General features: G+C 38.1%; 3 protein-coding genes across 3 annotated transcripts in view; 2 read left to right on the plus strand and 1 right to left on the minus strand.

Moving 5' to 3' along the window:
- Window positions 1–26,110, minus strand: part of LOC113010480 (solute carrier organic anion transporter family member 5A1-like) — a 97,517-nt gene that overhangs the window by 14,542 nt on the left and 56,865 nt on the right. The window lies entirely within an intron of this gene.
- On the plus strand, window positions 12,807–15,242 carry LOC113010483 (tripartite motif-containing protein 16-like). Its single transcript, XM_026149559.1, has 2 exons — window positions 12,807–14,579; window positions 15,211–15,242. Exons 1-2 carry the CDS (start codon window positions 13,055–13,057, stop codon window positions 15,240–15,242), a joined length of 1,557 nt encoding a protein of 518 aa, XP_026005344.1. The 5' UTR covers window positions 12,807–13,054.
- On the plus strand, window positions 22,032–24,306 carry LOC113010481 (tripartite motif-containing protein 16-like). The gene is made up of 2 exons (XM_026149557.1): window positions 22,032–23,659; window positions 23,856–24,306. The coding sequence occupies exons 1-2, from the start codon at window positions 22,267–22,269 to the stop codon at window positions 23,930–23,932; spliced, it is 1,470 nt and encodes a 489-aa protein (XP_026005342.1). The 5' UTR covers window positions 22,032–22,266; the 3' UTR covers window positions 23,933–24,306.

The following is a 26,110-nucleotide window of genomic DNA, read 5'->3' on the forward strand; positions in this document are numbered from 1 at the left end:
TCGGGGTTCTTCCCTTTTGTCCTCTGTGAGATGAGCAGTTCAGAAGTTTGGATCTAAGAGGTTCACAGTTAAAATTCCAGCAGAGATGCTAAAAGGAGAACCACAGTCCAACCTGTGAATGTTTTTAACCCTTTGTGAAACAACAACAGGGCCGTACAGAGAGGTTTAAAGGGGCGGGTGCTCAAAGTTAAAAAGGGGCACATTGAACCAGGCTGAATAACAACAACACACATTCATCAAGAATCTAATATGGGAAGGGCAGGGCTATGTTGATCTGAGACTGTAGACATTAAAAAGTCCATAGGAGAGATGGTAGCTGATTAAACAAGTGTCATGAGATAATAACAAAATGCAAAGATTGGTGACAGCGCTTGGAACCATAAGGCAACAAAAAACTGTGAGAAATAATTTAGGCTCTGCCTGTGAATCACTCTTTGCTTCTCTTCTTCCTTCCATCCCATCATTTCATATATCACTCTCCACTTGCTATGTGAGAACAAGGCACAACTTGCTATTGCAATAAACTATAATCTAATTATCCACACCTAACAACTCTTGCACTTAATCTATAATAAAATGATGACAGAAAAATGTTATAGCCCTGCCTTTAGTAGCCTCACACAGCTCCTACTGTTTAGAATAGAATAGAATATAATTCAACTTTATTGTCATTGCACATGCACAGGTACAGGGCAACGAAATGCAGTTTGCATCCATCCAGAAGTGCTTTAGTGATATAGATATATTGCAGTAAATATTAGCAATAATATAGATATGTAAATATAGATATGTTTAAATATAGATATGTTTCCTCCTCATGTCCTTACTAGGCATGTCTGGACAATGTTATATCATGAGTAATATTTTTTTTTAAAATCCATCTAAATAAAACACACACATGCACACACACACAGTGACATTTTAGACCTTCTTCAGAATACTGTATATACTATGGGCATCATGGTGCTGATCCAGAATCCTTACATTATTATTTATTACTAGAGCTACAATAATAAAGCAATGAGGAGGCAAGGCAAGGCAAGGCAAGTTTATTTGTATAGCACAATTCAACAACAAGGTGATTCAAAGTGCTTTACAGAGACATTAGAAACAAGAACAAATAAAAAGCATGATTTAAAATTGAATAAAACAAGCAAATAAACTAACTAACTAATTAACAAACAAACAAACAACAGTATATAAAATCAAAACAGATAAAATCAGAACAGTAGATAAAATCAGTAGTTAAATGTAAGTTTTGAAATTTAAGCTTAAAGTGTGGATTTGGTGCTTTATTCAAATGCAGCTGAGAACAGGTGAGTCTTCAACCTGGATTTAAATAAACTGAGTGTTTCAGCTGATCTGAGGCTTTCTGGAAGTTTGTTCCAGATATAAGGAGCATAAAAGCTGAATGCAGCTTCTCCGTGTCTGGTTCTGACTCTGGGAACTGATAAAAGACCGGATCCAGATGACCTGAGGGATCTGGATGGGGAAGTAATAAATATGAAATAATGTCATTATGATGATTCCATTTGTTTCACTATCCACTCTGTGCAGGGCAAAGCTTATTACATTTTTAAACTGTAGAGATACAATAATTTTACTGCTGTAAAATCCAACTTTTGTCTTATTTAAAATATAAATCTAATATAATCTGCTTCTTAATGTATGTTCTTTAAAATACAGCGTGTGTGTTTTAATATATTATAATTATAATAATTATTATGTGGACATGCATATTAGATCGTTTTTTAGTGAAATATAATCCCTCCAGAAAGGCAGGAAAAGCCCGGAAACTTACTTTAAAACTAAATATGTTCCCTAAAACGGTGACAGAGCTACAGACCCATGACAGCCTTACACAGGTAGCCAGCAGCTGTGACCAGCACAACTTGTGTAGTTAATAAAAGGACAGGTAATGTTTGTCGCTCTGTTGCACACACAGCACGCTCGTTTGTTTCAGTTCGTCAGTTGCAACAAGACAGCTTACCAACGTGTACGTAATAAGCCAATACTCCTGTGTGCTATACACTACAGTGTGCGCTGTACACCTACTTACTGGTTTTGTCGCATCAGTCTGTGTCTCTGAGTTAACTTGTGTTTCTCATACAGCTCCGGACCGCTAAAAATGCGCGTGCTCTTTGTGAGCTCGTTCCCGGCTCGTAACCAGCGCGTTCTGTCGTCAAGGGCGATCATTGGTTAAATGTGATCATGTGACTGATGCAAGCCAGATCCTTTTATTTAGCAAAACTGTGATTAATAGTTAAATATTATTGTTGAGGGGCACAGACAGGACTCCGCACGCACGCACACAAAAGGATTTTTTTTTTTTAAAAAGTTGCCTCAACAAAAGGGCACTTTGGGCACCCATCAGGAAAGGGGCGGGTGCTCAAGCCCCTATAGCCCCCCCCCCTCTGGACGTGCCTGAACAACAAAGGCATAAATATGATCATATCAATATTATCTACTGGGTCAGACTCATAGGATCAGGGATTAGAACTCCTTTTATCAGAGAGATGAAATCTACTTCCTGTACAGGGTTGTTTTGTGGGCTTACCGATCGACAGAAACTAGAGTCAATAAAAAAACTGGACATTGGCTCAATGTGTGTGTGGCACAGGCAAACAAGGACTGAGCGCTGTGTAGTCCCACATAAAGTCAGACACCTGGTCACCCTAGGTGGACCATGGCATGGTCTATATGGAGGATACAGACACTGCTGAAAACATGACTCTGTCTGGTTTAGATGATCAAATGTCTTTACTTTAGGAGGCTGTGGCTCAGAGTACATTCACATAATGCCTTTGAATAAATGTAAAAAGCTGGTTTTTCTCCTGCTTTGATTTCTTTGTCCAGGTAGAAATTCTGCTTTTTGCCTCTAAACTCTGAAACAGTTTGAAACAAAGTTTGGCGCTCTAATCCTCTCTGTGTTTGTCCTTTGGTCAGATGGTGATATTGAATGAAATATTCCAGTATTCAGTAGCTCAGCAGCTTTGTAACATGTGGTTTTGCACACTGTTCAAACCTCAGATGTTTGTGTAAACAAGTGTGGAGGACACAAACTGACGGGGGGAGGAACGACATTTACTGTTGATGTGTCTGACATTTAGTCTCCATGAGTTCTCATAAGACTGAAGAACTCTGTGATCTCTAACATGCAGCTGTATGTTTTGAAATCATGTGTCTCATTCTCTGGACTTTACTAGACAACGAGTGAAGAACATGTAACGAATATCATCTTTAAAGTGATGAATAATAACTCTGCCTCTGTGTCTTCATAAAAAGATCGTACTTCTGAAAGGTCAGAGGGCAGCATCCACTCTGGGTTTACACAGTTTTGCAGCTTTAGCTCTTCTGAAGTTCAGCACCTGCTTTTTCAACCAATCAGAAGCCAGTATTGTAGAGAGTTCATATTTCTTTTCATGCAATTGAATAATTTTGAATGTTTAGGTGAATATTTATATTTAGAGTATTTTCTCGATCAGTGTCTTCAGTCCTGACCCTGAGTGCGTACATTTAAAAATAAAGTGATATAACTTCTTTTACATTACTGTGAACTTCTTGTACAGTTTGACAGCTGATTGTTGTTGTGTTTTTATGGTTTATTTTATCCAGTTTGGCAAGCAATAACAAGATCCATTTTTAGTTACGTCCTGCTGCTTCTCCTGCTCTAGTAAAAAAAACCATAGGCTCACCCCAGTGCATGCTGGTCCTATACCAGTCTCTTTATTTATAGAAACAAAATGGCCCTACAGCTTTTACTGACTAATTTAACAAGGTAACATCAAACAAACAAAACATTGAAACAAATATTAACCTACAAATAAACTTGTAAATAAACCCCAAAATATAAGTAAACTAACAACAAACTTTAACTAATTTCAAAATAATAAAAAATAAGAACAAATAGCTCCAACAGAAGTTATTGGTGCAGACTGAAGCTTCTGTAAACTACTCAGTCATAGAATGATTACGATATTGAACTAAAACAAATGCCTGAATCCTAAATTATGGATATCCTATTGTGGTGATCTAAAATGTAACACTAAATGTGATTAAAACACTAAAACTCTGGACTCCGGGGCTGAACGACCGCGGGGATCACCAGCCCGAGGAAAACACAAAATACACATGACTCCGTGAGAAAGACAATTCATTCTTGAATGAAGACGTTGATCAGACACATTTAAAATGTAGCCAATTGTGTTTATTATTAAATTATTAAGGAAATAGAAAAGCGGGGGAATAGAAAAGGGGGAGGGGTGGGGGTTAAAGAAGAGGGTAAAGGAAAGGGATAGAAAGGAGGAAAGAGAGGAGAGAGAACCCCAACTATGCCCTCTGAGCAAGCACTGGGTGCGACAGTGGATAGGAACAACTCCCTTTAAAGGAAGAAACCTATGACAGAACCAGGCTCTAGAGGGGCCAGTCAACTGTCGGGACTGGTTGGGGGGTGAGGGTGAAAGAGAGAGAGAGAGGGGGGGGGGGGGAGATGGGGCAGGTGTTAGGAGTTAAGGTGAAAATTACGATGCAACGGTGGAGGAGGAAGACAGGGTGACATCAGCAGAAGGAAAAGTAGAAAAAGTAGAAAAAGCAGGAGTGCTCTTTCTCCAGAAGAAGCGGAAGCGTTTTTTCTTCTTTTCCGTGATCTTTTCCACGAGCACTATTTTCTCTAGGATGAGGGTTCGTAACTCATCAATTGTTTGTGTGTTTTCCTTCTCAAGTTTCCTGCATGTTGTCTCCACTTCTTCTAATTTGGCTTGTTTTTCTTCCAGCCTTTCTTTCAGTTCTTTACATTTGGCCTCCTGCATAAGCTTTGCCTCGTGCATCTCTGTATAACTGTGTTGTAATTTGTTGTGTGCGTCTTGTAGCTGCTGACTTCTCTCGAGTTCTTGAAGTGTACACTGCAGGTCTTTGTTTGTTTTCTCTACTTGCTGCTTTAACATCTGCACCTCAGTGTTTTTGCACTTCAAATTGTTGGAAAGTTTCTCCAGTTCTGTGTTTTTTCTCAGCATGTCACTGAGCTTACTCTGCATCTCTGAGCATTGTTTTTGCACTTTTTTCTTTTCCCCCTCCAGCTCAGTTGTTTTGGAGTTCAGTTGGTTATAACGGTCTTGCAGTTGTTGGTTTTTCCTCTCAAAGTCCTGGAGAATTTGTTTATCTTCTTTCTGCTTTATTTCCCATTGTTCTTTGTCTTGTAGGAAATCCTTATTTCTTTGCACTGTTTTATCAAGCTTTATTTTCAGCGCGGTGTATTTTTCCTCCACGCCTTCAAGCTTGGAGTCCGTTTCTTTCTGTTTAATTTCTAGTTGCTTTTTTTCTTGAAGCAACTCTTTATTTTTGTTCAGTGTTTTATCAAGCTTCGCCTGCAGTGCTTTGTACTTTCCCTCCATGCCTTGCAGTTTGCGCTGCTTTATGTCCATTTGTTCTTTTTCTTGGAGGAGTTCTTGATTTTTTTGCAGAGCTTCATCAAGCTTTATTTGCAAGGCTTCCTTGTGTTTCTCGCTGTCCTGAAGCTTGCAATCCATATCTTCCTTTTTCATGGTCTGTTGCGCTTTCTTTCGAAGAAACTCAACCCTTCCTTTCAGCACTTTTTCATTTATCTCAGTGCCTTGGAGTTTTATGACCAGTTGTTTCTTCTCTTGGAGGAGTTCTTGATTTTTTTGCAGAGCTTCATCCAGCTTTACTTGCAGCTCCTGAATCTTTTTTTCCCTCTCTTTCTCGTTTTTCTTCTGTTGGAGGATTTCTTCTGTTGGTTTTTCTTGTACTTTATTAAGCTTTGCTTGGAGCTCAAAGATCCTTCCCTGCATGTCTAGGAGTTCCATTTCTTTCTCCTTTATAATATCTTCCTTATCGAGAAGCTGTCTGAACAGTTTATCTGCTTCAGCGGTCCTTCTCTCACAGTGCTCTCTCAGTAATACGGAGATAATCTCCGTTCGTTGTTTAAAAAAACTTTCCCAGATGTAATTGGTGTACTCTGGCTGGGGCGGGTGTCGCGTATTGTGATTGTTCATGAGATTTTCCTCATGCATTTCTTCCAAGCACATCTTCTGCAGTTGCGTATCGTCTTCTCGATTGCAAGGAGGAGCGCTGGGCTTTACGTTTTCTCTTTTTTTCTGCTTTCTTGGAGACATGTTGGAATCTGTTAACAGTGACTCTGAAAAGGATCCAAAAAGGGCTTCTCTGGCGAACGTTCGTTTGAATGCTGCAAACATAAATGCTGCGAATAACGGACTAAAAGTTCTTGCGTCTCACCCCTATTTATAGGTTTTAGGATCAAAGGATCGAAGGATCACAGTGGTGGTAAGATTCTAAATGTGTGTGACATCACAGTTCCGTAAGCCAATGAGGTTGTCACATGACATTTGTGAGAGGGCATTCCTTACTTGGACAAATTATCAATAAGCTTTCAATACCAGTAACAATGGTGACAGTATAATTGACAATTATGTGTCCAGTATGTTGGCTGATTTGCTTTTACTTTTTGCATATGAAAATAAAAGCTGGGCTGATTTTAACACCATTACAAGAAGTGTTGTTAATTATTCTTTTTGAATCCTAATCAGGTTACCACAAATTGTCTTTTAATTTAGTAGAACTTGAAATGTTTGTCAGTGGATAAACAATTCATAATGCAAAGTCAGAAACATCAAGTTATTCTTAGTACTGCATACTTGCAATACATAAGTTGTCCTAACAGTCATGTAGGGCATCTGTAGTTCAGGGGGTCGGGAAGCTCATCTTGTAACTGGATGTAATATTAGCAGACAGAGGGTTTGATGTTGCAGAATCTTTGGAGTTGTACCATGCTGAATTGAAGAGCCCAACTTTCACCAAAGGAAAGAACTAACTGGCCCCTAGATTGCCCAATCAAATCTCTTAATGCCACCAGCCCTCCCCTACCTTCACTGTGTGCTCAGCTTGTAGAAAAGAGTTGAGTGTGGAAGAAATGGCAAAAATGTGGAGCTGAAAAGCTAAGAGAGAAAAAGAAATTATATATAAATCAACGTGTCAAATTAATGGACATGTTAGTTATTGGACTTCTGGCTGCATTTTATATATCTATATTGTGTCCTTTTTATAATAAATAATAAAAAACATTATTTATCCTCACTGTATGAACATTGTTGGAGTCCTTGAAGTCTCATCATGTTGAAGTTACTCATGTGATGTGATGTTGTTATAATGATCCAGCTGGTGTGCAGCCATCATATTAGAGTTCTCTTTCTTCTTCTGATTTTATACCATTTTTCTGTGATGGTGTCACATTTACAGTGGTCGCAACAATTGCACCTATAGGACCCTGAAAAACTGGTGCACAGACTTCAGAGTCTAATAAGTGTCACCACTGTAACCACTGCATAATGCAAACCATGACACGAGTTTAGTCTTGGTGTGAAACTCATTTTGGTTCATAGACACCAATCTGACCTTAAGTGGAACAGACCCATAAAACTAATGCGTAATAAATAAATCGAAATTCTCCCATCATCATTCTTTGGTAGGAAGTCATAAATAGGAGTTAAATTCAGACTCTGCACGACTGGCTTCTCCTGTAACCCTGCATGTTTCTAAGGTTTGTTTTCTTTCTTTTTTTGTTGTTGTTCTTGTGCTTTTTGTCCTCGGGTGAGGTTTGAAGTGTCTGTGTGGTGCAGCTGGTCTGGTCTGTCCAGGCTGCACCACACAGACACTTCCAATCACCACACATCAAAGTACAAAGCGTATGACGTCATCACATTCTGTGTTAGGAAGTCACATTTAGGAGTTAAATTCATTGTTCATCATACTCAAGAAATCTTTCTGTTATCTTGATTAACTTATCCCAACATTGTCAATCAGACTAAGTGATCACATGACGCTAGTTATCAACTCTATAAGGTAAACCAGGGTTTCCCATTTTAGCTACTAGCCTGTTTACATGAAAGGGGTGGCGTTGGGGGCATTTGACCAATCACATAGAGAGCAGCAGAACAGCTGACTTTACAAAGAAAGATAAAACTATAAACATGAACAGGTTAAACACTTGTATTAATAAAGTTCAAATAGGAACTAAAAGTTCTTTTGCTGAGCTCTGTTGATGTTTACCAGTCTGGGAGAAAATACAAGCATAAATACAAAAATGGCCGTGGATATACTGGGAAAAGCATGTCGAATGATGAGCAGTGATACAGGAGACCAAGAGGAATTGCTCAGATAAGATTAAAGGCTTTCATGGACGAGGACATGCTAGGAACAAGCGTTGCAGACAAAAGGAAAAAAACGAGATTAATGTTTATAGAGGAATTCAAAATGTTGTGAAATTGTTCTGCAGACAAATGGGAAAAGTCAAAGAATGAAGTCGAATTTAAGAATCTAAACTGATTAGACTACTGATGCTCATCAATGGAAAGATCCTCCCACTATCCATGGCACAGCAGTCCAAAGGGATCTTTCAGGTACTAACGTATTAACGTCATTAATATTCGCTTGTCCTGCTGCAGACTTTTCTATCCAATCTAACAGTGAGAGCGAGCATGTGGTGCCCCACCCACTGGCTACAGGCCACATATTTCTGCAGATAAAGGCACCACCGTATTTGCCTTTATTCCGATGAAATGTCCTCTAAAGGACGCCCACACAATTGATGAGAAGTCAGAGACCAGATGCCGATATTGTAATTCCATTAGAAAAAAGGCTGCACTTAAGTAGGGAAGATATGTGTAGGGTTTTTAAGGCCATTGCAGTCCCAAATGGAGGCAGATGGGGTATGTGAAGTTCAATATCTGTGGGCTGAGCACCCTGATACCACAACTCAAGATTTCTGTTTCCGCGTTATCAAAGGTAGCCGGTCAGAATATTCTGGATAATCCTTCATAATTGATCAGAATTTGCCAAATAGACTTAACATGGTGTTAAGTCTGTCACATCATTTATGAAAGTCAAAGGTTAAAGTGTGATTTTCATCATGAAGAACTTGAAAAGAGAAACTACATGACTATGACTCGACATTAGGCACAGACAGGAATGCTCAAGCGGTATTAGCTGTTTGAAGGTACATTAGGAAAATGTTGAACGTAATGCACAACAAGCACCTTATTTCCTCCACAGAAGGTTGATAATTAACCTTTAACCTCCATCACTGTGATGTGTGAATACTTCTGCTACTTTACGAACTATTGTAATCATAAAACGCTTTTAAAATCTGTATACTCCAATGATTTAAAAACAATAATACAGCAAACATTTAAAACCAATCTCATGACCAAGGGCGCTGCTGGCTTCAGGACCATGCAATAATCCATGTGTGGTTTGCATTTGTATTATAATACAGTCTGTAAGAAAGCCTTTTGTTATATTATTGAGAATATTGATCAACTAATTGTGATGGTGATGGTGCTCATCCGTCTTTTATCAGTCACTGCATTTTAACACAGTTTGCTCACCGTACATTCCAGTTTCTGGTCGCTGAAACCAGTCAGACCTGAGCTCCTGGGAGCCTCCCTCAGGTGAATGGTGGTTTTTTAAACTTCGTACCGCTTACAAAACTTCCCCAGCAGAACAATTGGTTTCAGGTTTATTCCTGTTAAGAGTTTGTACATGATAGATAGTTGTTGTTTTTTAAATATCGGACACATAATCAGGAAAACACAAAAGGGAAACATTTGTCTTCTTCCTTTTTCATTTTCCCAGCACTAGTTTATTACATCACAGCTTAAAACACTGATTCCAGTATTCAACTAGTTATACATCATTTCCATCCCTTCTTCTTACTGTGTTGAGCCATCAGAGATGCTTCATATTTGCATGTTTTACAGGATTGTCTGCCTGGAGTCTGTCGTCATTGTGCTTAAATAGTAGTTTTGACTTTTCATATAAATGTCAGGATAGGCAGCATCTTCTTTAACTAGTTCAAGCTGCCAAAATTAATCCAGAATTAAATTTTAATCCTCATAAAAGGCTGAAAATAATTGTTCTGAATCCAAAACAGTTAGATGTAGTTTGTTAATTTCCCTCATTTTTTTATTACCCTAGAGTAGCGTTGGTGTATCTTTTCTCTCTCAGTTAATATTTATTATAAACATTCATCATAACAGCATATATGCAATTACTGGTCACTTTGTTAGGTACACCTTGTTGCTGACAGAACTGCGTCATGAAGTCATGTTCATTAATTGTTGACTTGAATCTGCCGTTCCACCTCATCCCAAAGATGCTCTATTGGAGTACAGTGAACTCATCTTCATGTTCAAGAAACCAGTTTGAGATGATTTGAGATGATTTTGAGATGGAGTGGTAAAGTCTATGTTTTTAGGGGAAATCACTGAAAAAGAAATCATTGTAGCAGAATCTAAAAACAAGACATCCATGATGGGTTAGACATGGTCATCGTAAAAAAGACCTTGGATTGTATAATCAAACCTCTCTGTTATATTTTTAATCTCTCATTTTATTCGGCTGTATTTCCTGACCGAATGAAAGTGGTAAAAGTTATCCCTCTTCATAAATCGGGAGACAGACATAGTTTTAATAATTATAGACCAGTATCATTGCTATCACAGTTTTCTAAAGTGCTTGAAAAACTCTTTGCACAAAGATTTGATAGTTTCATTGAAAAACATCAACTGTTAAGCGAAAGCCAGTACGGATTTCGACGGAACAGATCAACAGCAATAGCATTAATGAGTACTATTGAAGACATTTCATCAGCAACACATCATAATAAATATACTATTCATTGATTTAAGAAAAGCTTTTGACACTCTGCAACACTCCATCTTGATTTCTAAGTTAAGAACTTATGGTGTGAGAGGAATAGTATTGAACTGGTTAAGCAGCTATTTACATAATAGGTTTCAGTATGTGCAGTGTTTAGGCAATTCATCTGATAGAATGAAAATAGAATGTGGGGTCCCTCAAGGTTCTGTTTTAGGACCAAAACTTTTTAATTTATATATAAATGACATTTGTGATGTGTCAAAAATGTTGAATTTTGTTTTGTTTGCAGACGATACAAATTTTTATTGTTCCGGAGAGAACTTGAAAGAATTGGCTAAAATTATGGTTATTGAAATGAAAAAAATGAAAAAATGGTTTGATGTAAATGAGTTATCACTGAATTTGGAACAAACAAAGTTTATGATATTCGGAAACCGTGTAAAGGAGGAAGAGATAGTATTATCTATAGAGGGAGTATTAATTGAAAGAGTGACATAATTCCGTTTTCTGGGTGTAATAGTGGATGACAAGTTAACATGGAAATCACATATTGAACATGTTAAAAAAAAGTTGGCTAAAAGTATTTATATCCTGGGTAATGTTAGATATATATTAGATTACAAGACAATGAGAATATTATATTTTTCATTGTTTCTACCCTATCTGAGCTATTGTGTTGAAGTATGGGGGAATACATACGTGACTAATATGAAACCATTATATTTATTACAGAAGAGAGCGATTCGAATTACGCATATTGTTAAATATAGAGAACACACTAATAATTTGTTTATAAAATCGAAATTGTTAAAACTAGAAGACATAGTGAAATTACAGACTTTAACTATTATGTTTAGGGCGAAAAATAAAACACTACCTCTTAAGTTACAAAGTTTATTTGTATTGTGTTCAGAAAATGGGAACGGCAGAAGGAAGTTTTATTTTAAGCACCTGTTTGCTCGAACCACACAAAGGCAAATGTGTCCAACAGTCATCGGCATAAGAAACTGGAATTCTCTCAGTGATCATCTTAAGTGTTGTATAAATGTTTCTCAATTTAAAATCTGCTATAAGAATAAAATGATAAACCAATATGAAGAAGTTGAAAAGAATAGAATTTAATTGCAGAAAAATGATCCTTTTAGTTTGATATTTAGTGGTATTGCTCATTGTTGAGTATATTGTTCTGTTTGCTTTGTTTTGTTATGTGCAGAAAATTGTCATAGTGTAATTTTGGTTGCCTACTTGTATTACCACAGATAGGGGGCAGGTATCAATAAGAATTGATTCTTCTTCCTGCTCCTTTTCATGCATGGAAACAGTGTTACTTTAATTGAAAGGAAGGTTGTGTATGGGAATGCATTACTGCTGTACCATGTGTGAAACAAAAAAAAAATTGTTTGCACCTGTAATAAATAATCAAATATATCAAATTATCATCAATATTTAAATAAATGAACCATTGCACCAAACAAAACAACAATTCAACAGACAGTTCTATAAAACTGTGGATGATTCAAAGTGCTGCTATAACTGCACAACAAAACTGCAGTGAGAAAAGCTTTGGATGTTCAGTTTAGTTATAATGACAGTTAAACAACTAAAATACTCGATTAAGTAGGTGAGAAAAAGTTACATTTACTGGATCAGTTTAAGACCAAAATACATTTGAATGAATTACTGACATGGACACTTTGTGAAAAATTACTAAACAGTTCAGGCAAAATTTTACTAAAACCTTGAATTAAACTTGAAAGTTTTCATTTAAACTCCACTGTGACTGTGTACACAGGAAAAACTACAAAATAATGTGTTTGTTTGTTTTGTAAACATTGTGGAGCGATCTGCATTTGTTGTTGCTAAATTTAAATATTTGTTACTATTTAATGATCATAATCTCATTTGAACATAGGTTTGATTTAGTGGAGTCAGTTGTTCCCATGCATCATTCTGTAAGTGTGAGAATGAACTAAGATTAGAAAATGTCAAAATATATAGTTTGATTTATTTTTATTCATCACAGCATCCTAAACTTTGCTGAACTTTTTGAAATATAAAATGAACTCGCTGAGTGTTGACTGTCAAATTTCAAAGCACCAAGTAAAGATAAACTATTAAACTTTAACTGGGTCAGACTTGTTACTGCATGATGTAATCACACATACCACACCCTGCATCATGTGATTGGCTCTTGGTCGCTCTGTAAGAATATATCTCCCTTCACAGATGTGTCTGTATCAGGATGGGTCTAAAGGTGAATAAGAGCAGAGATCTGTTTCCCTTCAGAGCACAGAGGTTGTTTCTGTTCAGAGGAAGTGAAACTGTCTGACAGTCACTGAGAGACGGTGAAACGGCACAGCACATGAATCAAATGGATCAAACAAAAATCTGCTGTTCAGTCTGCTTGGATCTACTGAAGGATCCGGTGACTATTCCCTGTGGACACAACTACTGCATGAACTGTATTAAAAGCTTCTGGGATGAAGAGGAAGAGAAGAAAATCTACAGCTGCCCTCAGTGCCGGAGGACTTTCACAGCGAGGCCTGTCCTGGTGAAAAACACCATGTTAGCAGATTTAGTGGAGGAGCTGAAGAAGACTGGACTCAAAGCTGCTCCTGCTGATCACTGCTATGCTGGACCTGAAGATGTGGCCTGTGATTTCTGCACTGGAAGAAAAATGAAAGCCTTCAAGTCCTGTTTAGTCTGTCTGGCATCTTACTGTGAGAAACACCTTCAGCCTCATTATGATGTGGCTCCATTAAAGAAACACAAGCTGGTGGAGCCCTCCAAGAAGCTCCAGGAGAACATCTGCTCTCGTCATGATGAGGTGATGAAGATGTTCTGCCGTACTGATCAGCAGAGTATCTGTTATCTCTGCCCTGTGGATGAACATAAAGGCCACGACACAGTCTCAGCTGCAGCAGAAAGGACTGAGAGGCAGAGAGAGCTGGAGGTGAGTCGACAAAACATCCAGCAGAGAATCCAGGACAGAGAGAAAGATGTGAAGCTGCTTCAACAGGAGGTGGAGGCCATCAATCAGTCTGCTGATCAAACAGTGGAGCACAGTGAGAAGAGCTTCACTGAGCTGATCCATCTCATCCCGAAAAGAAGCTCTGATGTGAAGCAGCAAATCAGATCCCAGCAGGAAACTGAAGTGAGTCGAGTCAAAGAGCTTCAGGAGAAGCTGGAGCAGGAGATCACTGAGCTGAAGAGGAAAGATGCTGAGCTGAAGCAGCTCTCACACACAGAGGATCACATCCAGTTTCTACACAACTACCCCTCACTGTCAGCACTCAGTGAGTCTACAGACTCATCCAGCATCAATATCCGTCCTCTGAGCTACTTTGAGGATGTGACAGCAGCTGTGTCAGAGGTCAGAGATAAACTACAGGACATTCTGAGAGAGGAACGGACAAACATCTCACTGACAGTCACTGAAGTGGATGTTTTAGTGCCAGATCCACCAGCAGAGCCAAAGACCAGAGCTGGATTCTTAAAATATTCGCGTAACATCACACTGGATCCAAACACAGCAAACAAACTGCTGTTATTATCAGAGGGGAACAGAAAAGCAACAGCAGTGATTCAACAACAGTCTTATTCTGATCATCCAGACAGATTCACTTGGTTGTTTCAGGTCCTGAGTAGAGAGAGTCTGACTGGACGTTGTTACTGGGAGGTGGAGTGGAGAGGGGGAGGAGTTTATGTAGCAGTCGCATACAAGAATATCAGCAGAAAAGGGATTAAATGTAAATTTGGACATAATGACAAATCTTGGGTATTAAATTGTAACAACAACAGTTTTACATGTTGGTACAACAACATCAAAACTCGTGTCTCAGGTCCTCGTTCCTCCAGAGTAGGAGTGTACCTGGATCACAGAGCAGGTATTTTGTCCTTCTACAGCGTCTCTGAAACCATGACTCTCCTCCACAGAGTCCAGACCACATTCACTCAGCCGCTCTATGCTGGACTTTGGGTTTACTATGTTGGAGCCACAGCTGAGTTGATTAAGCTCAAATAGACTGAAGTCTTTCATATTGTGGGTTTAAATCTGTGTTTTAGTTTCATTTTATTTTCTCTCCATCATTTCTGCACAGAGATCAGCTGTCAGTCAAACATTATGGGTGGTACCTCCACATCTTCTAGTTGTTCTCTTGATGTTTCTGAGTTTTTAAAGGAGATCTTTCCTGTGACTGTTTATGGAGGCTATCACTGCTCATCATCATTTTGATTTACTAAAATATTTCTCCACATGAAAATGTAAACTTCTCTATCCTCTAAATGTTTCTGGAATATTTGTATTGAAAAATGTCGACATTTCTCTTTATGAGTATGGCAGACCGTGTGTGTGTGTTTGTGTTTGTTTTGGTCAAAATCATCAAACAAATGAGGAAAAACTGTGATTTTAATGAATGAATTCATATATTGTGTTGATGTTTTATTGTGTGAATAAACTGGAAGGTTTGACTATAAATCAAACTTTGAACAAAGTCTTTTCTTCTGTCTTCATTCCAGGATCTCACTCAAATCTGATGCAGAAAATATGAAACTAATCTGAGAGAATAACTGAAGCAGTTTTCCTCCCGAAGCATCACAAAGTTTAGAGTTCATGTTTAGAGCAGAAGATTCAGCAGTCGCTCTGTGACCTTTCAACTTTCTTCACTAAAACAGCTTCATTACAGAGAAACAAGTCACATTTTCTTGATGTTCTGAAGTCCTTTCAAATGTTTTTAATGGTCCTTGAATGCAGCATCAGTGTGGCAGGTTTAAAAGGTCACTTTCTGTTGTGTTCAAAGATTTCCTTCAGATATGGTCTTTAATCAGTAAAGCCAGTGATACAGCAGTGTCATTAGCTGTGTTATTGGCACCAGGCTGTGTTTATGTATGTGTTTAATTCTGTCTGAGGATGTCTTCAGCATGAAATGATCATTTGCTCAGCTGCTGTGTCTCAAACGACTCCTACAGTCTTTGCTTATGTGACCAACTTTTAAACAACCAAAACAAATTCCCCTTTCCTTGATAAAAGTCAACTTATCCCGATGCATTTTAGCTTTAAACTGCTTACAATTCTCTAGTAAATGATTGCTGTGTGAACAAAACAAACAACTATGCAGAACAGTGGAATTTGTTCTGCTTCCAGTTGATTGAGTTTTGACTCCTGGAACTGTACTGACATTAGTGGCAAAACTACTTCCCTTTTTTCTTTGCTTGGTGGAACTTGAAACTTTAAAGCTGTTTCCAGATTGTGAGTCTTGGATGTTGCCAAACACTGGATCTTATGCTACTTTCACCTGTTTTATTATGAAGGCAACCAGATCAGTGAACACTGCTCTGTGACCATTTTGTTCCTGCAGTTCATAGGCAACAACTCTCCATTTTTCACTCAATTTGTATGGAAGTTTCATAACAATCATTCTCTTGAAGTGTCTGTGTGGTGCAGCTGGTCTGGTCTGTCCAGGCTGCACCACACAGACACTTCCAATCACCACACATCAAAGTACAAAGCGTATGACGTCATCACATTCTGTGTTAGGAAGTCACATTTAGGAGTTAAATTCATTGTTCATCATACTCAAGAAATCTTTCTGTTATCTTGATTAACTTATCCCAACATTGTCAATCAGACTAAGTGATCACATGACGCTAGTTATCAACTCTATAAGGTAAACCAGGGTTTCTCATTTTAGCTACTAGCCTGTTTACATGAAAGGGGTGGCGTTGGGGGCATTTGACCAATCACATACAGAGCAGCAGAACAGCTGACTTTACAAAGAAAGATAAAACTATAAACATGAAAAGGTTAAACACTTGTATTAATAAAGTTCAAATAGGAACTAAAAGTTCTTTTGCTGAGCTCTGTTGATGTTTACCAGTCTGGGAGAAAATACAAGCATAAATACAAAAATGGCCGTGGATATACTGGGAAAAGCATGTCGAATGATGAGCAGTGATACAGGAGACCAAGAGGAATTGCTCAGATAAGATTAAATGCTGTCATGGACGAGGACATGCTAGGGACAAGCGTTGCAGACAAAAGGAAAAAAACGAGATTAATGTTTATAGAGGAATTCAAAATGTTGTGAAATTGTTCTGCAGACAAATGGGAAAAGTCAAAGAATGAAGTTGAATTTAAGAATCTAAACTGATTAGACTACTGATGCTCATCAATGGAAAGATCCTCCCACTATCCATGGCACAGCAGTCCAAAGGGATCTTTCAGGTACTAACGTATTAACGTCATTAATATTCGCTTGTCCTGCTGCAGACTTTTCTATCCAATCTAACAGTGAGAGCGAGCATGTGGTGCCCCACCCACTGGCTACAGGCCACATATTTCTGCAGATAAAGGCACCACCGTATTTGCCTTTATTCCGATGAAATGTCCTCTAAAGGATGCCCACACAATTGATGAGAAGTCAGAGACCAGATGCCGATATTGTAATTCCATTAGAAAAAAGGCTGCACTTAAGTAGGGAAGATATGTGTAGGGCTTTTAAGGCCATTGCAGTCCCAAATGGAGGCAGATGGGGTATGTGAAGTTCAATATCTGTGGGCTGAGCACCCTGATACCACAACTCAAGAGTTCTGTTTCTGCGTTATCAAAGGTAGCCGGTCAGAATATTCTGGTTAATCCTTCATAATTGATCAGAATTTGCCAAATAGACTTAACATGGTGTTAAGTCTGTCACATCATTTATGAAAGTCAAAGGTTAAAGTGTGATTTTCATCAAGAAGAACTTGAAAAGAGAAACTACATGACTATGACTCGACATTAGGCACAGACAGGAATGCTCAAGCGGTATTAGCTGTTTGAAGGTACATTAGGAAAATGTTGAACGTAATGCACAACAAGCACCTTATTTCCTCCACAGAAGGTTGATAATTAACCTTTAACCTCCGTCACTGTGATGTGTGAATACTTCTGCTACTTTACGAACTATTGTAATCATAAAACGCTTTTAAAATCTGTATACTCCAATGATTTAAAAACAATAATACAGCAAACATTTAAAACCAATCTCATGACCAAGGGCGCTGCTGGCTTCAGGACCATGCAATAATCCATGTGTGGTTTGCATTTGTATTATAATACAGTCTGTAAGAAAGCCTTTTGTTATATTATTGAGAATATTGATCAACTAATTGTGATGGTGATGGTGCTCATCCGTCTTTTATCAGTCACTGCATTTTAACACAGTTTGCTCACCGTACATTCCAGTTTCTGGTCGCTGAAACCAGTCAGACCTGAGCTCCTGGGAGCCTCCCTCAGGTGAATGGTGGTTTTTAAACTTCGTACCGCTTACAAAACTTCCCCAGCAGAACAATTGGTTTCAGGTTTATTCCTGTAAAGAGTTTGTACATGATAGATAGTTGTTGTTGTTTTTTAAATATCGGACACATAATCGGGAAAACACAAAAGGGAAACATTTGTCTTCTTTCTTTTTCATTTTCCCAGCACTAGTTTATTACATCACAGCTTAAAACACTGATTCCAGTATTCAACTAGTTATACATCATTTCCATCCCTTCTTCTTACTGTGTTGAGCCATCAGAGATGCTTCATATTTGCATGTTTTACAGGATTGTCTGCCTGGAGCCTGTCGTCATTGTGCTTAAATAGTAGTTTTGACTTTTCATATAAATGTCAGGATAGGCAGCATCTTCTTTAACTAGTTCAAGCTGCCAAAATTAATCCAGAATTAAATTTTAATCCTCATAAAAGGCTGAAAATAATTGTTCTGAATCCAAAACAGTTAGATGTAGTTTGTTAATTTCCCTCGTTTTGTTATTACCCTAGAGTAGCTTTGGTGTATCTTTTCTCTCTCAGTTAATATTTATTATAAACATTCATCATAACAGCATATATGCAATTACTGGTCACTTTGTTAGGTACACCTTGTTTATAGCAGGTATGACCCCTGTTGCTGACAGAACTGCGTCATGAAGTCATGTTCATTAATTGTTGACTTGAATCTGCCGTTCCACCTCATCCCAAAGATGCTCTATTGGAGTACAGTGAACTCATCTTCATGTTCAAGAAACCAGTTTGAGATGATTTGAGATGATTTTGAGATGGAGTGGTAAAGTCTATGTTTTTAGGGGAAATCACTGAAAAAGAAATCATTGTAGCAGAATCTAAAAACAAGACATCCATGATGGGTTAGACATGGTCATCGTAAAAAAGACCTTGGATTGTATAATCAAACCTCTATGTTATATTTTTAATCTCTCATTTTATTCGGCTGTATTTCCTGACCGAATGAAAGTGGTAAAAGTTATCCCACTTTATAAATCGGGAGACAGACATAGTTTTAATAATTATAGACCAGTATCATTGCTATCACAGTTTTCTAAAGTGCTTGAAAAACTCTTTGCACAAAGATTTGATAGTTTCATTGAAAAACATCAACTGTTAAGTGAAAGTCAGTACGGATTTCGACGGAACAGATCAACAGCAATAGCATTAATGAGTACTATTGAAGACATTTCATCAGCAACACATCATAATAAATATACTATTCATTGATTTAAGAAAAGCTTTTGACACTCTGCAACACTCCATCTTGATTTCTAAGTTAAGAACTTATGGTGTGAGAGGAATAGTATTGAACTGGTTAAGCAGCTATTTACATAATAGGTTTCAGTATGTGCAGTGTTTAGGCAATTCATCTGATAGAATGAAAATAGAATGTGGGGTCCCTCAAGGTTCTGTTTTAGGACCAAAACTTTTTAATTTATATATAAATGACATTTGTGATGTGTCAAAAATGTTGAATTTTGTTTTGTTTGCAGACGATACAAATTTTTATTGTTCCGGAGAGAACTTGAAAGAATTGGCTAAAATTATGGTTATTGAAATGAAAAAAATGAAAAAATGGTTTGATGTAAATGAGTTATCACTGAATTTGGAACAAACAAAGTTTATGATATTGGGAAACCGTGTAAAGGAGGAAGAGATAGTATTATCTATAGAGGGAGTATTAATTGAAAGAGTGACAGAATTCCGTTTTCTGGGTGTAATAGTGGATGACAAGTTAACATGGAAATCACATATTGAACATGTTAAAAAAAAGTTGGCTAAAAGTATTTATATCCTGGGTAATGTTAGATATATATTAGATTACAAGACAATGACAATATTATATTTTTCATTGTTTCTACCCTATCTGAGCTATTGTGTTGAAGTATGGGGGAATACATACGTGACTAATATGAAACCATTATATTTATTACAGAAGAGAGCGATTCGAATTATGCATATTGTTAAATATAGAGAACACACTAATAATTTGTTTATAAAATCGAAATTGTTAAAACTAGAAGACAAAGTGAAATTACAGACTTTAACTATTATGTTTAGGGCAAAAAATAAAACACTACCTCTTAAGTTACAAAGTTTATTTGTATTGTGTTCAGAAAATGGGGACGGCAGAAGGAAGTTTTATTTTAAGCACCTGTTTGCTCGAACCACACAAAGGCAAATGTGTCCAACAGTCATCGGCATAAGAAACTGGAATTCTCTCAGTGATCATCTTAAGTGTTGTATAAATGTTTCTCAATTTAAAATCTGCTATAAGAATAAAATGATAAACCAATATGAAGAAGTTGAAAAGAATTGAATTTAATTGCAGAAAAATGATCCTTTTAGTTTGATATTTAGTGGTATTGCTCATTGTTGAGTATATTGTTCTGTTTGCTTTGTTTTGTTATGTGCAGAAAATTGTCATAGTGTAATTTTGGTTGCCTACTTGTATTACCACAGATAGGGGGCAGGTATCAATAAGAATTGATTCTTCTTCCTGCTCCTTTTCATGCATGGAAACAGTGTTACTTTAATTGAAAGGAAGGTTGTGTATGGGAATGCATTACTGCTGTGTGAAACAAAAACAGACTTTTCCCCCCATTCCATGCAAGGCCACCTGGGTTGGCTGGAAGACTGTTTACTTAGCCTAGCAGGGCGAAGGACACTGTCTCAGCTGAACTCTGGACACACACACACACACACACACACACACACACACACACACACACACACACACACACACATACACGTGTTGGATATGCACACACTGATCCCCCCTCCGTTTCCAAACGCCTTCGATGCTTGTGCCCTACCGGGGCAGATGGCAGTCGACTGGACCAGCGCAGACATGCTGCAGGACCGGATGCGCTGTCTACACCGGCTCTCTCTTACCCTTTACCCGCCCCTGTTGCTTGTCTTGTGTTTCTATGGTGTATTGATAGCCATGTGCTTTTTGTGCTGAGGTGTTTTTTCTGTTATCAAACTGTTCTCCCACTAGGAGCTCAGTCTGAGTGGAGTTTTTTTTCTCCTCCTCTTACCTCATGTTATATATTTTTGTTGTTTTTTTCCTATCAGCCTACCTTTCTGACATGTCTCCCCAATGTGATGTTTGTGTAAAGTTGGTCAGAAGGTTTCTCTGTAAGTGTGCATGCGCCATTAGCGTGCTGCCTGCTGTAACCCTAATTTCCTTCGGGATTAATGAAGTATTCTGATTCTGATTTACCCATTAAGATTTTAAATGAACGATAAACAAAGGCCAAGAAAACTGAGTTAAACTCCTGAGTCTACTATATATTTGCACCATGAAGAAATGAATTCTTTGCACCAGTAATAAATAATCAAATATATCAAATTATCATCAATATTTAAATAAATGAACCATTGCACCAAACAAAACAACAATTCAACAGACAGTTCTATAAAACTGTGGATGATTCAAAGTGCTGCTATAACTGCACAACAAAACTGCAGTGAGAAAAGCTTTGGATGTTCAGTTTAGTTATAATGACAGTTAAACAACTAAAATACTCGATTAAGTAGGTGAGAAAAAGTTACATTTACTGGATCAGTTTAAGACCAAAATACATTTGAATGAATTACTGACATGGACACTTTGTGAAAAATTACTAAACAGTTCAGGCAAAATTTTACTAAAACCTTGAATTAAACTTGAAAGTTTTCATTTAAATTCCACTGTGACTGTGTACACAGGAAAGACTACAAAATAATGTGTTTGTTTGTTTTGTAAACACTGTGGACTGATCTGCATTTGTTGTTGCTAAATTTAAATATTTGTTACTATTTAATGATCATAATCTCATTTGAACATAGGTTTGATTTAGTGGAGTCAGTTGTTCCCATGCATCATTCTGTAAGTGTGAGAATGAACTAAGATTAGAAAATGTCAAAATATAAAGTTTGATTTATTTTTATTCATCACAGCATCCTAAACTTTGCTGAACTTTTTGAAATATAAAATGAACTCGCTGAGTGTTGATGTCACATTTCAAACATCCAAGTAAAGATAAACTATTAAACTTTAACTGTGTCAGACTTGTTACTGCATGATGTAATCACACATACCACACCCTGCATCATGTGATTGGCTCTTGGTCGCTCTGTAAGAATATATCTCCCTTCACAGATGTGTCTGTATCAGGATGGGTCTAAAGGTGAACAAGAGCAGAGATCTGTTTCCCTTCAGAGCACAGAGGTTGTTTCTGTTCAGAGGAAGTGAAACTGTCTGACAGTCACTGAGAGACGGTGAAATGGCACAGCACATGAATCAAATGGATCAAACAAAATTCTGCTGTTCAGTCTGTTTGGATCTACTGAAGGATCCGGTGACTCTTCCCTGTGGACACAGCTACTGCATGAACTGTATTAAAAGCTTCTGGGATGAAGAGGAAGAGAAGAAAATCTACAGCTGCCCTCAGTGCCGGAGGACTTTCACAGCGAGGCCTGTCCTGGTGAAAAACACCATGTTAGCAGATTTAGTGGAGGAGCTGAAGAAGACTGGACTCCAAGCTGCTCCTGCTGATCACTGCTATGCTGGACCTGAAGATGTGGCCTGTGATGTCTGCACTGGAAGAAAAATGAAAGCCTTCAAGTCCTGTTTAGTCTGTCTGGCATCTTACTGTGAGAAACACCTTCAGCCTCATTATGATTCACCTACATTCAAGAAACACAAGCTGGTGGAGCCCTCCAAGAAGCTCCAGGAGAACATCTGCTCTCGTCATGATGAGGTGATGAAGATGTTCTGCCGTACTGATCAGCAGAGTATCTGTTATCTCTGCTCTGTGGATGAACATAAAGGCCACGACACAGTCTCAGCTGCAGCAGAAAGGACTGAGAGGCAGAGAGAGCTGGAGGTGAGTCGACAAAACATCCAGCAGAGAATCCAGGACAGAGAGAAAGATGTGAAGCTGCTTCAACAGGAGGTGGAGGCCATCAATCAGTCTGCTGATCAAACAGTGGAGCACAGTGAGAAGAGCTTCACTGAGCTGATCCATCTCATCCCGAAAAGAAGCTCTGATGTGAAGCAGCAGATCAGATCCCAGCAGGAAACTGAAGTGAGTCGAGTCAAAGAGCTTCAGGAGAAGCTGGAGCAGGAGATCACTGAGCTGAAGAGGAAAGATGCTGAGCTGAAGCAGCTCTCACACACAGAGGATCACATCCAGTTTCTACACAACTACCCCTCACTGTCAGCACTCAGTGAGTCTACAGACTCATCCAGCATCAATATCCGTCCTCTGAGCTACTTTGAGGATGTGACAGCAGCTGTGTCAGAGGTCAGAGATAAACTACAGGACATTCTGAGAGAGGAACGGACAAACATCTCACTGACAGTCACTGAAGTGGATGTTTTAGTGCCAGATCCACCAGCAGAGCCAAAGACCAGAGCTGAATTCTTAAAATATTCGCGTAACATCACACTGGATCCAAACACAGCAAACAAACTGCTGTTATTATCAGAGGGGAACAGAAAAGCAACAGCAGTGATTCAACAACAGTCTTATTCTGATCATCCAGACAGATTCACTTGGTGGTTTCAGGTTCTGAGTAGAGAGAGTCTGACTGGACGTTGTTACTGGGAGGTGGAGTGGAGAGGGGAAGGAGTTTGTGTAGCAGTCGCATACAAGAATATCAGCAGAAAAGGAGGTTATGAATGTGTTTTTGGATGTAATGACAAATCTTGGGTATTAAATTGTAACAACAACAGTTTTACATGTTGGTACAACAACATCAAAACTCGTGTCTCAGGTCCTCGTTCCTCCAGAGTAGGAGTGTACCTGGATCACAGAGCAGGTATTTTGTCCTTCTACAGCGTCTCTGAAACCATGACTCTCCTCCACAGAGTCCAGACCACATTCACTCAGCCGCTCTATGCTGGACTGTTGGTTTACTATAATTATGGAGACACAGCTGAGTTGATTAAGCTCAAATAGACTGAAGTCTTTCATATTGTGGGTCTAAATCTGTGTTTTAGTTTCATTTTATTTTCTCTCCATCATTTCTGCACAGAGATCAGCTGTCAGTCAAACATTATGGGTGGTACCTCCACATCTTCTAGTTGTTCTCTTGATGTTTCTGAGTTTTTAAAGGAGATCTTTCCTGTGACTGTTTATGGAGGCTATCGCTGCTCATCATCATTTTGATTTACTAAAATATTTCTCCACATGAAAATGTAAACTTCTCTATCCTCTAAATGTTTCTGGAATATTTGTCTTGAAAAATGTCGACATTTCTCTTTATGAGTATGGCAGACCATGTGTGTGTGTTTGTGTTTGTTTTTGTCAAAATCATCAAACAAACGAGGAAAAACTGTGATTTTAATGAATGAATTCATATATTGTGTTGATGTTTTATTGTGTGAATAAACTGGAAGGTTTGACTATAAATCAAACTTTGAACAAAGTCTTTTCTTCTGTCTTCATTCCAGGATCTCACTCAAATCTGATGCAGAAAATATGAAACTAATCTGAGAGAATAACTGAAGCAGTTTTCCTCCTGAAGCATCACAAAGTTTAGAGTTCATGTTTGGAGCAGAAGATTCAGCAGTCGCTCTGTGACCTTTCAACTTTCTTCACTAAAACAGCTTCATTACAGAGAAACAAGTCACATTTTCTTGATGTTCTTAAGTCCTTTCAAATGTTTTAATGGTCCTTGAATGCAGCATCAGTGTCGCAGGTTTAAAAGGTCACTTTCTGTTGTGTTCAAAGATTTCCTTCAGATATGGTCTTTAATCAGTAAAGCCAGTGATACAGCAGTGTCATTAGCTGTGTTATTGGCACCAGGCTGTGTTTATGTATGTATTTAATTCTGTCTGAGGATGTCTTCAGCATGAAATGATCATTTGCTCAGCTGCTGTGTCTCATCTCTTATCAGATATTGGTTGGAACAGAGTTTTGTTGCTGACCATCTGACAAGAGGGTGAAGAAAAGCTTCAGGCTTCATTTGGACACTACGTTGGACAGAAGTCTCCACAAAAATGACTCAGAAACACAAATATTATTAATGAAAGTCCAAATGTCAAAAAGGGGTCATACATGATCCTGAGAAATGTCCTTGAACATTTGAACATGAGTCAGAGGGTTGTCAGGTTTCTACACTGCATCGTGGCATCAAGCCTGAGATGTCTGTGGAAACAAGTATGGAGGACACAAATGCACAGACGCAGTCGAGCTGTTTACTGCTGATGAGGAAGGAAAATAGTCTGTTGGATATTAAAGCAGCATTTATTAGAGTAAGAACAGATACTTGTGTCCTTCATTTGATCCCCGTCAATTTACAGAAGACTTAAGGACCCTTTGACTTCTAACATACAGCTGCATGTTTACAATTTTATTATTTATTGATTTATTTCTAGCAAAGCGAGACTTTACTGATTAAAGACATATAATCAGACATATTACTGTTACTCTCTGAAAAAGACTCACATAAAGCAGATTTATCACAAGCAAACATCAAGACACATCCTTCATGGCTTAAAGTTGCAGTGGGACTCTTTCGCCATCTGGTGGTTGTAACAGTTATGACAACTGTTCCTGCATATATGTCCCTCCTCAGTGTGAAGAAGACTGGACTCCAAGCTGCTCCTGCTGATCACTGCGTGTTCCTCCTGTGTCTAAAATCTATTTCCATTATGAATCAGGAAACTGTTTGCACCAATCATAAAGCCAATAAAATACGTCACACACTAAGAAATAACAAAAAGGAATTGTGCATTTCAAGGAGATTTTTCCCTCGTTTTTTGAAATCATAAGAATACAAACTAATGCAAGACTGTCATGTTTTCATAAGTTTGTAGAGACACTGTTCTGTTGTATTCTAGGACATCAGTCACTTTTTAAATGCATGCTACTCCTCCTCATCATCATCATCAGCAGCAGCACCCATGACCTCCTTTTAGTCTTTGTTTTGTTATTTTTCAGAGTTCAGGAGACGTTCTTATGGGATTTCCACAGTGTACAAGTACTGTTTAGAGCCTTTACCTAAAAGAAAAGAGTAAAGTACAAAGTAGATTTACTCACTGCAGGAAAATAATGCCTCAATCTGATATATTGTCTTATATGACAAACTGAAAGTGATGCATCAAAGTGTAAGCAGCAT

This window comes from Astatotilapia calliptera, chromosome 18, assembly GCF_900246225.1.
Source record: "Astatotilapia calliptera chromosome 18, fAstCal1.2, whole genome shotgun sequence".
Lineage (NCBI taxonomy): Eukaryota > Metazoa > Chordata > Actinopteri > Cichliformes > Cichlidae > Astatotilapia > Astatotilapia calliptera.

Excerpts from the sequence above, each read along its gene's own strand:
- LOC113010483 (XM_026149559.1), top strand. The coding sequence starts at position 13,055 with ATGAATCAAATGGATCAAACAAAAATCTGCTGTTCAGTCTGCTTGGAT. Across the intron at positions 14,580-15,210 it reads GTACCTGGATCACAGAGCAG|GATCTCACTCAAATCTGATG; the intron begins GTATTTTGTCCT and ends TCTTCATTCCAG.
- LOC113010481 (XM_026149557.1), top strand. The coding sequence starts at position 22,267 with ATGGCACAGCACATGAATCAAATGGATCAAACAAAATTCTGCTGTTCA. Across the intron at positions 23,660-23,855 it reads GAATATCAGCAGAAAAGGAG|AGTCCAGACCACATTCACTC; the intron begins GTTATGAATGTG and ends TCTCCTCCACAG.